We start from the raw sequence: 12,790 nt of genomic DNA, 5'->3' as shown, positions 1-12,790 counted from the left end.
TGAGACGAAGGGTTTGCGCCAGAGACATGAGCTTTCAAGGGATTCTCTTTTTTCTTAGGAGAAGCAGTACCAATACCTGCAACAAACCCAGAATGACCAGTGCCAAGTCAGCCAGCCAGTGGAACGAGTCCAGGTGGTTCAGCAATGCCAACGCACAACCAACGCCTGTAACTCTACTCCTGTCTGTGTCAACGATGTCGGAAAGAGCAGCATTAATAAAGTCATCATACAGACATGTGAACCGGTAAGCATTTAACCTATCAATACGTGTTTCTCAACTTTGGCCACTTTTTAAGACGTGTGGACATCCACTCCCAGAATTCCTCAGCTAGACAAGCTAGCTGGGGAATTCTAGGAATTGAAGTCCACACGTCTTAAAGTTGTCTACGGTGAGAAACAGTGTTTTAAGTGGGTGTTTTCTGGTGCAAAAGGACTCAGCTTCTCCAGCTCAGAAGTCTCATGCCTGGAAGAGTCCTCTCAGACGCACAAAGAGCCACTCTTTGCAGATAAAGTGGCTGTCAGTTTACAAGACAATCAGATCAAATCTAATTTCTGAACCATTTTGCTCAAGTTGCAAAAATGGCCCACACCCAGCCTGGCGGGGAAGGATGCTTGTTGCTCTCAGTTTCTGCACTGAAATTATCTGGGAGTTAAATCAAAAGTGTGCAGTGTTTGCCTCTAGCAAGTAGGCAGGTAATTTTGCAGAAGCCTCCACAAGACAATTCATTCCAGGTTCGCCACAAGTTATGAAACAAAATTTAGGTGGGGTGCTTGGGAAAAAGGAGAAGGTTGAATTCTAATTAGGCAAAGAGCAGCCACATCTGCTTTGTGGTGCCTTGAGAGGCTGAAGACGCATCGTGGGAAATGAGGAAAAAGCTGTGTTTTTTCCCCCCAAAACCCTCCTCCTTTGTGAAGAACAAATCTTAAAAAAAAATGCAGAAAGCAGAAATAACATAAATTGCTTTTTGGGCTGTTTAACTGCAGCGATAAAATTTTTAACTGTATATTAGGCTGCAAAGTACCAAACCTTTTTTTTCCCCAAAGCACTTCGAGTTTTTAAAGCATTTGCCTTTTCTTTTTACATTTCCGCCCCCCCAAAAAAGTTTAAACTGCTTTATTGAAAAATTAGGTTTGCTTTGCACCATACGCCATTAATCACGGTTTATCAACCCCACCGACTGGCTTGCTAGAACACATTAACTCAAAAGCAGGCAAACCAAGTTACGAATGAAAGCAAATACACGTGTCCCAGGATTATGTTGCAGGATCCAATCTGGGTCATTCACCGGGATCCAAGTTTTTTTTTCTTTTGGATTCGTGCTGGAGCCCCATCCTTGGGGAACTTTCTTTCTCTTGACACATTCTGGTGAGAGATAATTTTCCTGAGGATGGGCTGCACCATGAGTCCAAAAGCTCGGAAGACTAAACCTCTGGTCCTGGTGACCGACCCAGATTGGATCCTGCAAACCAAGTTCCATCTTGGATTGCTGGTGGCAAGAAGAATTTCACTGCTGCAGGACATTCTGCATTTTATTGATGCCTTGTGTAGGAAATAAGGACATTGAAGAAATAATGAATCCAGCTAGAAATATTGGAAAGGCACCCCAAGGGGAGAACGAGTGCAGAAAGTAGGTCAATGCAGTGTGCAGTCAAGAATGGAGGAGAGCTTTAAATCAGCCACTTGCCTGCTAAGGGTTGAACATTGCTTTCTGGTCAAGGAATGGGCCACTCTAACGGTGTCCTTTATCACCTCTTGTCAGGTGAAGTGCATCCAGGAGACAAACGACCAGCTGGACTGCCGATACTTTGGGGAGCTCCTAGCAGAGCTGCACCGCAAGAGCAACGACCTGCACAGCTGTTTGCTCCAGCATGTTGAGAAGCTGGGCGGAAGGTAGAGGTCCCATCCCCAGCGGTAGCATGCTTGGAATTTGAAGAATGTTTGGCAGCCCTTCTTGGAAATGAAGCAGAACTGCTTGCCTGAACAGCAGGCTGCAGTTCTGTTTGTTTGCAGCAATCCTGAGAAACGGGGGGGGGGGGGGGTTGATTCAGGTTTCCCGAAGCCCATTCAGTCAATTTCCTTTGAATTCCTCTAACTTAAAACATCCTTGTTCATTTCTGTGAATAGACACATAACTCCAGTCCTCGTATTATGTGTGAGCGTTGTCACAACATTCTTAGTTTTTAGTTACAGATGGTCCTCAGTTAATACGGGAAATACTGTCATTAAGTGATGTGGTTGTAAAATGAAATCTTAGCAATGGCAGTTACAGCAGTCTCCAGTGAGCATTGTTAAAAGAGGACCTTGCATGACAGCGGCTTCTGACTTCCTACTGGCTTCCCCATTGATTTTGAGGGAAACTGGCAGGGAAGGTTGCAAGTGGTGATCATGGGACTCTACGATGCCAGGAATCCAGACCAGATGGAGGTCCTGTGACAGCTGGAATTTCAGGGGCTGGTTGTAAATACCACCTGTTTAGCACCCTTGCAAGTTTGAATGGTCCCTGAACAAGTGTCATTAAACAAAGTCCACCTGTGTATACTACATACTGATCTCCCAAGTCATGCTAAACCATAACGTGGTCATAGTTTGCACGATAAAACACAGTTGCCTGGGTTTGTGCAACTTACCTAGCCATTAAAAAAGAAGAGTCATCGCTCTTCCAATCCTGAGTACCACCAGTTGGACTGCATTACAGGGATGTACATATTTGTGGATGGGTGTGTTGCATCTAAATATTTGCATATTATCTTCCAGAAGCAAAGTATAGTTTTATTAAAGGTAATTTAGGATATGCTTTTCTCAATTAAGTCAGAATGAAAGACTTACCATAACAACGGTGGTGACAGTTGTAATGTACTCGGTGGATAGAGAAATGACAGTGCTAATATTTTCTTGTGTTTCTCTTACAGAAGATGCGATCTGGAATCCCTAAATGATGTAAGTGCCAAACGGTTCCAAGAACTTATATAAATATCTGAATTTTGTGCATTAATAAGCAAACAGTGACTAGCTGTCTTTAATGTCCAGTCCAATAGGATTTAGATGTGAAGTTGAACCCAATGTTTGATTAATTTGTAATGGCACTCCTAGATAAGATGTATTTTATATCTTGTTTTGTTTCCAATAGACAGAGGATATTGAGAGTTTGATTCCTAAAGGGCTTTCGGAGTCGACAAAACAGCAGTTACGTTACCTTCTGGAGGTAAGGGGTTATGGAGAAATTTGTGGAAATCTGTGGAAATCGTGTTTAATTTCTTGTTGTGAAGCCATTTTTGCCCAGACCCCTACACACTTAACACACAGTACTGATGCATTTTGCATACTTACTTACTGTTCTTCCTGAGATGGATCCTGTGTTGATGAATAACCACTATATGTCAACCCAAGAGTGACACAGAACAATCTAGTCAGAGTTCAGTTCTTTATCTGCTTACACACAACAGACAGACTTGCCAGAGTAAACCATTGTTACTGTCACAGCAATTGGATGGATATTCCCTGGGAGAGTCTATGGAATTGCTGTCTTCACTGTCTTTCTCTGCCTCCGATCCAGTTCTGGGCTGGGCTGCCTCTTGTCTGACCCGCCTCCTTCTTCTTGGGAAAGTACCACTTCACCATCCCTCATGCAATATAATTAGGAAATACACAATAAGTCATATTCATGATAGGAGGCATTAAAAGCCACAAAAGATAAATGAAATAAAATCTCAAAAGTGCTGGAGCAAATAACACGACTCGGTGTTCGGCCTAAAATATTGGAATAGTAGTGTTAGACTTGGTCTAAATGTATCCTGAGCATAAAAGTGATCTGTCTTGCTTCCTATTCCTTGTGGTAGAATGGACACCATTAAGGATAATGATAATGATGGGAAACCAATGCATGCGATTCCCCCCCCCCCAGATTTTCACCTAGCCAGTTCTTACCAACAGGACATTGAAGTGATCGAAGATTTGAATTTGCCAGTCTCCAGCTTGTTACATGCTTGAAACTATGTTGTGATTTGGTATTCAAATCTGTCTCCTCCAAAACCATCCTAAACAATGTTTTGCTGTCCACCTTTCCTAGATGAGAGCAACAGCTGATAAGTCCATGCGGCTTGTCCTTGCCACCTTCAGCAACCTTCGGGAAGAGCTTGTCCATCTGCAGGATGACCTAGGGGTGCGTAGTTTGTTGCTTGGAATGTGTTGAAGTGTGTTGAACAGCCATCCCTGAACTGATGTCTTCCAGAATGTGTTAGGACCTGCTGGTTGGAATTTACATTTCAAACACATCTGGGGGAGGCCAGGATAGGGAAAGTGGCACCCAGATGGCACTTGTGATCTAGAGCCAGGATTCATAATGCACTTTCAGATTTTCAAGATCCTCTTCTTGTTTTTGAGAGTCCCCTTGATTTTGAGGGACATGCATACAAAATTCTGGGTAGAAATTTCTGATCCTTTCTTGGATGGTGGAAATCAAAGCTGTGTCAGTCACCACTTCTCAAAGATTGTAAAGCAGCTTGCAGTTACTTTTCTCTTGGGACAATTAGAACAATCTTTTGGGACCGAACCATGGATAATAGGTGACTTAGTTGTTATGAACCAGTGTGAACTTGGGCCGTTTTTAATTAGAGATATTTTGCATTGTTTGTAGTTTCATTGGAAACTGGCTGATCCCTTTGTTCGTTTCCCCCACGCTTGTTTTTCAACAGGTTACTGGCTTTTAATCCATTAATTTCTGCCCCTCTTCACACGTTCAAGTGCAGGTTTGAGTCTCAGTGTGTCGCAAAACAAGAAGGGCACATTTCAGCACTGACTTTATGGGTCAGCCATAAACTTCAGCCTTTGGAGATCCAAGCATTCCTTTTTCCTGGATTAAAAATGTGCTTTCTCTTTTATATTGAAAGAAAGGAAGGAAGGAAGGAAGGAAGGAAGGAAGGAAGGAAGGAAGGAAGGAAGGAAGGAAAAGAAAGAAAGAAAAAGAAAGAAAGAAAGAAAGAAAGAAAGAAAGAAAAAGAGAGGAAGGAGGGAGGGAGGGAAGGAAGGAAGGAAGGAAGGAAGGAAGAAAGGGATATAGCATCTATAACTTTTTTAATATATGATTTTTTGTAAATTGTGAGGCAAACAGCCAGCCAGATCTGTTTGTAACACAAATAGAATGTTTTTAACAAACTTTCTTTGGACTTCTACAGAAACTGGAAATGGACAAAATGCTGCTTGAGAAAGATCTGTCTTTCAAGGAAGCTCAAGTAAAAGAATATGAGACACTTTTGGCATCTGTGCGTGAGAATAATCGTCAACAGCAGGTGAGGGGCACACTTTGTTGGCTCCCGATTTTAAACTGTTGTCTTGTTCAGCGGTCAGTTTTTGTGTTGACCTATCAGTTGATCTAATCCCAAAAAGTTCTATTACTGAAAGAACCTTGTCGGGGGAGAACACCAAATCCTGTGAAAACAGAAAAGGTTGGCGTGGACTCATGGACTTCAACTCCCAGAATTCCTGAGCCAGCATGGCTCAGCTTGGAAACCTCTCCCTTTCCCCTCAGTGTGGCTGGCTCAAGAATTCTGGGAGTTGAAGTCCACAAGTCATAACGTGGCCTAGGCCTAGGCCAGGGGTAAGCAACCTTGGCTCTTTTATGACTCGTGGACTTCAACTCCCAGAATTCCTGAGCCAGCCTGGCTCAGCTTGGAAACCTCTCCCTTTCCCCTCAGTGTGGCTGGCTCAGGAATTCTGGGAGTTGAAGTCCACGAGTCATAAAGCGGCCTAGGCCTAGGCAAGGGGTAGGCAGCCTTGGCTCTTTTATGACTCGTGGACTTCAACTCCCAGAATTCCTCAGCCAGCACGGCTCAGCTTGGAAACCTCTCCCTTTCCCCTCAGCGTGGCTGGCTCAGGAATTCTGGGAGTTGAAGTCCACCAGTCATAAAAGAGCCAAGGTTGCCTACCCCTGGGCTAGATAAACATTTCCTATTCCTGTTACTAGAGGAGAGGGGAAAAAAAATCTCACATGTTGAATACTGCGATGTTGTACAGAGGTAACCATCATGTCTTGCTTTATAGCTTCAGTGCATATCTAGATTCTTAGGCAATAACCACAAGGAAAGGTGACTAAGTGTGATGTATGAACAACATGTACAATGCTGGTTATGTGCCATCAGGTTGGCATTGACTCTTAGCAACCACATAGATTTTCTCCAAGAGGATCTGGCCCTGACTTGGGCCCTCAGATCTTCCAATGGTGCTGCCATCACTGCTGTAATAGAGTCCTTGCTATTAGTTTTCCTTGCTATTAGTTGTCCATTTTCCTTGCTATTAGTTGTCCACTTCTTCTCTTTCCTAGCGTTCTCCTACTTTGTGTGAAGCGTAGGATAGCCTGAATCAGAACATTGGTGCTTCAAGTGAGAACTCTGGCTTGCCAATAAAGGAGAATATTTGTAGCTCAAAGTTGAAATGAGGGGTCCTTGGTGCTCTCTAAGCTTGGCTGTTTTCTTGCAGCTGTTTCATTACCCAAACTGGATAACATCATCAGGGCTAGTAAGGAATGGGATTGAGAGCAATCCAGTTTGGTAATGAAACATCTGCAAGAAAACTGTCAAGCTCAGAGAGGACCTAGGCACCCTCGACTCTAGGCTGATTTGTTTAATGATCCATTGGATGTCTTGGTTGTTCTTGGAATTCTCAAGAGTTCAAAAGCTTCATTATTCTTCCTACCTTGCTTATTCAAAGTCCATGTTTGATAGGATGGTTAATCAGAAATATTCCAAGGTGACCAGCACATAGGAACAGTGGCCCAATTGTGAAAATAGACAGATATGCAAATGCAACTACATTAAGCTAAGCCTTAAGGAATTAAGTTTTCCCAGCTGGCAAAGTCACTTAAGACTGTTTCTTTTGGGGCTGGGGTGGGTTTGCAGCAAGCTCTCCGTGAATACACTCTGAAGTCTCGTTCCCTGGAAGAACAGCTGCTCTCCCTCCGTCACAACGACAGCGAGCGAGAATTTCGGCTGAAAGACCTGGAGTACAGCAAACGAGCCTTGGAGCAGGAAATTCAGAACTTGAGACTCCAGGTAAAGCCTGTCTTTCCTTTGGTCAGTGGTCAGCTGATGCTTGGAATTCCAAGGACTAGCCTTGAAAAGAGAAGGAGGACCACAGTAAAAAAAAAAAAAAGTGGGGGTGGTGGTGGTCCAGTGAGCAGACAGCAGCCTTTGCCCTTTGAGGTCAACACTTCCTTTTCTTTCTACATCTCTCTTGGATCCAGAAGCAGAATTGTCATGTGAAATTAAGTATGGTGGCTACTCGTTTGCAGTAAGTTGCCCTTTGGAGGCTGGGCTGTGAAAAAGCAAGCTGGGGATGGAAAATACACAAAGATCCGTTTAAGTACATTTAATCTGAATCGTGACTCAATAAATTGGATTTTTTTTCAAACTATAGATTAGCAAAGATTTTGGACAGTGGCTGTTAGTTAAGGGAAACTGCAGTGTGGGAAGGAAGAGAAAGAGAAAGAGAAAGAGAAGGAAGAAGGTGGAAAGGAAGGAAAGAGAAAGAGAAAGAGGAATGAAAGAAGGAAAGAAAGAAAGAGAAAAAAAGAAAGAAAAAGAAAGAAAAAGAAAGAAAAAGAAAGAAAGAAAGAAAGAAAGAAAGAAAGAAAGAAAGAAAGAAAGAAAGAAAGAAAGAAAGAAAGAAAGGAACTGTTCCATAGGATAACTCTGTCATTATGTGGAGGTTGCTTTAAAGAACCGTTAGTGGTTTCTTTTAATTGCAGAAACTAAAATGTTTCCTTTGCTCAGACTTCCACCAATCCTCTGGGCCAGACCACCACGGATGAACTGTCCAGCCGCTACGTAGAGATGATCAACCAACTCAGAGAGGATAAAGACCGGGAGATCCGCACTCTGCGGGTAAGTTGGCTTCCTTATCAAACATGCCGTATTGCTGGGCTTTCTTTTAAGCCATTCCTGTTTTGCAGAGGTGGGGCTTCGACAGGACTGGCTGGCCTTGTCTGACCTGGAACCTGGGTTGGGTTGAGATCGTTAAACAGAGGACCACATGGACATCCCCCAAAGTACAGACTAGCCTGGGAGGTTACCATCCATTCCAGAAGAAGACAGTGGCAAAGGGTTTCTAACCCTGTCCCCCTGACAATTGCATAGTGACACCCGTTGGATTCAACTTCACTCAGAGGCACACAGATAGTCCTTTGACTACCATCTGTTTAGTGATCATTCAAAGTTGTGGCACTGAAATAGGTGACTAATGACCGTCTTTCACATTCACGACCGTTGCAGCATCCCCACGGTCAGGTGCTCAAAATTCAGACACTTAACAACTGGCTCATGTTTAGGACGGTCGCAGCATCCCAGGAGGGTCCTGGGACCACTTTTTGCGACCTTCTGACGAGCAAAGCCAATGGGGAAGCCAAGGTCACTGAACAGCCCTTGCTTTTATTTTATTTATTTTTATTTTAATTCCATTTATATCCCACCCTTCTCTGAAGACTCAGGGCGGCTTACAAGCTTAGCAGTAGCCTTCATTCTATGTATATGCCTGCTTATTAGGGCTTTCATACACCCCCCAAGCGGCATTATTACAAAGTCAGCTTAATTGCCCCCAACAATCTGGGTCCTCATTTTACCTACCTCGGAAGGATGGAAGGCTGAGTCAACCTTGAGCCTGGTGGGATGCGAACCTGCACTAATTGCAGGCAGCTGGTGTTACTTAAGGAGGCATTAGCCCACTGCTCCACCAAGGCTCTTCCAACAACTGCAGTGATTAACTGTGCTGAGAAAGCTTGTCAAACTCCACAAATGTCTCGCTCAGGCAACAGAAATGTTGGGGTCGGTTGTGGTCGCTAAGTCCAGGACTACCCGTATTTAGGTATGGCAAAGCTGCCTCTTGAGCACTGATCCATGTGAGCTTTGTTCTTTTGGTTGTTGTTGCCGTGTAGTGCACGTTGTCCGAATTCCAGAAGGATTTCTCGAGAAAGCAAGGGACTGACACTGACCTGCAGATAAGACTGCAAGACTTGATTCTCAAGCTGGAAGAGAGAGACGCCTGCATCAAACGGCAGGAGGAGGTAAGTAGTGGCGCATGGAGAGTTGAGCAGATTCTTGGCTCAGTCCCTCATCAAGGAGCCCTCAAGGAAGAAACCACACCCCAACTAAGACTAGCAAGGCAAGCCTCCTTTATATAAAAGCCAGCAAAACGCCACTCCCCTTTGCACTGATGATGTTACCTAGCTTGGTAATGAAACGTCTACAGGAAAACAAGATCAGGACTCAACCGTCAATCTCAGATTTCTCCTAGCTGTCTGTCTGGGTTCTGGGATGAAGTCCATGAGTAGAATTTCATCCTCGTCACTCTTTAATTTACGTCTCCTTTCCTAGGGACCCATTTTCAGCAAACTTAATCAGTATTGGGAAGGTTCTGAATAGTCTATATGGGATGGTGTCTTTGTGCCTGAAATGTTTTTTTTTTTTTTATCTTTTAGGAAATCTTCAGATTGAGGCAAGAAAAATTAGCCATCAATCCATCCCAAGGAATCACAAAGACCATCATCACAAAAAAGTAATGCTATTGCGAGCAACTGATTGTTTCTGTTTGGGAAACCTACAAGTGTATTTGGGGTTTTTTTGGCACTGATCTTTTTGCCCTCATTAGCACCCCAAAAGTCAGCAGACTTAAAAACAAATACAAACTGACACTAGGCCATAACACAACAGCAAAAGATAAAACTTATTGAAAAAAATACACCTAGTGAGAATAAAATATACAGAACATCTTTTTTTTTTGCAATTAAAAACCACAGTAACCCTAACCCTGTTTAGCTAAGATTCACAATCATATTGCACAGGAGAGATCGCAATAGAAAACATTTCATTGCTTTTATCACAATTAACATTAAATTTGGTCTCTCAAACAGCTGGTGAAAAATCCAAATAAAAGAAAAGACAGGGAAAAAATCAAGAGGAAAAAAAATTAACAGGAATTTTTATGCCACGGGTATCCTCCCATTTCTTTTAAATGTAGATAATTAAAATTATGTTTCATCCAGTATAACTAAACAGGAACAGTCGGATTTTTAAAAAATAGGGTAGCCTGGAATTCTTTGTGTGTGTGTGTATGTTTGACTCGGTCAGTGACAAGTCACTGTATTCTTGGCAAGATTTGGGAAAAGGTTTACCATTGCCTGCTCCCTAGGGCTGAGAGTGAGTGACCGGCCCAAAATTACCCAGCTGGTTTTCATGCCTAAAGTGGGACTAGAACTCACAGTCTCCCAGTTTCTGGCCTGCTGCCTAGACTACTAACCCTAACTGGCTTTCAATCTAGCTGTGGCAATTGTTGCGAGAGACAGATTATAGTCCTGCCCTGCTTTTAAGAGTGGAACAATGGCATCTAAGATCGAATTGAGCACCAGGGCTGATGTTTTGCTTTTCACCGCCAGATACAGGAATCATTACCCCATCCTTGGCCTCTTGTCAGATGACTACAAAGCCACATCACCTGGTGGGGAAACGCAGACCATTGTGATTGAAAAAACGGGAGAATCGTGGAAGGTAACTGCCCCCAACCGAAACATCTCTCACATTCAATTAGACCTGCGGGAACTTTTAGCATTAGGATTTTAAAAGGTGGGAGGCAGTGGGAGGGCAACCCAATTAAAACTGCAGATAGTTTTTGACTTGCACCCAGTCTGTGACGGGGCAGCGTGGAAAACGGGACGTCACGCTATTTGAAATTCATAGCCAGGTGAGGCGTTTGCTGCTGCCTCTGTAGCTCCCGTCGCAGAGCTCAGAAGGCAAAAGTGCATTGAACATTTCAAGGTACAAGTTTGAAGAATTCATCCTCTTCGCCTCCTGTGGTTGTATTTCCCGACCGAGAGAAGCCCTCGACTTACAAGCATTCATTTTGTGACTGTTCAAAGTTACGACGGTGTGACCTTTTTTCACACGTCCTTTGCAGCATCCCCATGGTCATGTGATCTAAATTCGGCCTCCTGGCCAGTGGCTCATATTTATGACAATGGCAGTGTCCCGGTGTCAGGTAGTTTACCTTTTGTGACTTTCTGATGACCAAATGCAGCGGGGAAGCTGGATTCTCTGAACACACCTGTGCTTCTAACTTTACAAGGGCAGCGATTCAAGAAAAGTTTTAAAATGGGGGTAAACTCCATGAATAGCTGTCTTGCTTCGTTATGGAAATGTTGAGCTCAGTTGTGGTAATAAGGACTACCTGTATTTGTGCAGCAAATGCTACTAAACATTCGGTTCGCAAACGCCTACAGCCTAAGGCAATGGCAGACGAGCATATTACAGGTTAGCCAGGAAAGCTTAAAATTTTTAGTAATTGCTGTTTGGTCTTGAAGGCCAACTCTTGTGCCTTAGCTGAACAAATCCCAAAGAGTTTGGGATAAATAGTGATTTATCTCTTGACAGATATCCTAGCGAAGAGGTGAAGATGAATAACATGTCCTGTTTCTTTTCCCACAGGAATCGTTTACTTCTGATTAAAGGTCTGCCGGGCGTCTGTCAAGCAGGTCTGCTGAACAAGTTGTGGCTGATCAGATGAGTCTGCGTCGAAATGAATATTGTTGCGTCATTGTTTTGCTTGCCCACCCGCTTCATGTAATGCTGGAAGTCTTGAGATAATTCTGGATCAGTCAGGGCTGGAAGGAATTGTTAAAGCACACGCTACCAAATGCGGCATTTGAACAAGTTCTTCGCACCAGGGGTTTCTACTTTCAAGCTTAACTGGTCAACTGAAGAAATGTGTGAATGTATGGGTCAGGAAGGGATCTGGGCTGGGGAATTCAGAAATCTCGTGTGCTGGCCAAGCTTCTGTCTTCTCCCTTTTTTACTCCAAAGATCTGAGAAACTATATCCAATACCTGCCTGATGCTTCAGTTGAGAGATGCAGAGATCAATAATTACTAAATAAATGTTTTTTTCTTTATTGGAAACATTCAGTCCATTACCAATATTATATCTAGGAATGCTGCTTCCAGCCACAGCCTGTTAATGAAAGCAGTCGAGAGTTATTTGACAAGTATACTTTTCTTTAACATGTATTTTCTCACTAGCAGTTTTCTGTTCTTTTGGAAGGAGACGGAGTTAGTAACTTTAGTTAAAGTACTTAATTGTTAGTACTTGGGTGTAGGGTTAGTTGTTTTTTTTTTATATTGTTGTAGTTACTCTGTGATGTGGGTCAAATCTTGAACAGACAAGTTTGGACTGAGCGCGGTAATTTTTTGTTCTATCCTTTGTGGCATGAAGCTAAAATCTAAGATGTGGAGAAGGAGGGATGGAAGGAGAATTGATTAGAAAGCAATTTTGCTAGTGCAGTGGGTTAGGACTTGTATGTTGTTCAGAGAAAATTAGATAATGCTTGTGGACCGTTTTCAGCATGAAGCTGAAAATTGATTTTGAGATTGGAAAATTGTGCTTGTATGAGTGCAGAGACGGATATGATGGTGGATTCACAGCATCACAAGCAAAGTTAGTTGAACTTGCACCGCACTGCCTTCCATCTAGTGCTGGGGAAGGCAGCACCTCCCACTCAGAAAGACAAGGAGAGATGGAGCGTAGATGACACATTTGCAGGAGATATATCTTAGATTCTGCTGTGCACAGGTGCAGCGTGCTTGCTTATTCTTGCTGGCTTATAGAGTCAAGTAACTGATAAAGGAGACTATTTGTAGCTCAGGGTTGAAATGAGGGTGCCTTGATGTTCTCTGAACTTGCTTGTTCTGTCGCAGATGTTTCATTACCAAACTAGGTATCACCATCAGGGCTAGAAGGAGTGGGGTGTGTAACTGCA

General features: G+C 43.2%; 1 protein-coding gene across 1 annotated transcript; it reads left to right on the top strand.

Moving 5' to 3' along the window:
* Positions 1–58: 58 nt before the first annotated feature.
* Positions 59–11,955, top strand: LOC308679408 (protein POF1B-like; the record flags this gene model as incomplete). The annotated part of the gene is made up of 12 exons (XM_081347019.1): positions 59–244; positions 1,761–1,891; positions 2,911–2,938; positions 3,129–3,203; positions 4,068–4,160; positions 5,173–5,286; positions 6,892–7,044; positions 7,765–7,875; positions 8,922–9,050; positions 9,465–9,541; positions 10,419–10,530; positions 11,464–11,955. Coding segments are annotated over 12 exons (1,230 nt in total), but the record flags the coding sequence as incomplete, so codon positions are not given.
* Positions 11,956–12,790: the final 835 nt, after the last annotated feature.

This window comes from Vipera berus (genome assembly GCF_964194415.1).
Source record: "Vipera berus genome assembly, contig: HAP1_SCAFFOLD_465, whole genome shotgun sequence".
Classification (NCBI taxonomy): Eukaryota; Metazoa; Chordata; class Lepidosauria; order Squamata; family Viperidae; genus Vipera; species Vipera berus.
The sequence above is the reverse complement of the archived record's forward strand: the minus strand, read 5'-3'. Positions and strand labels throughout refer to the sequence as shown.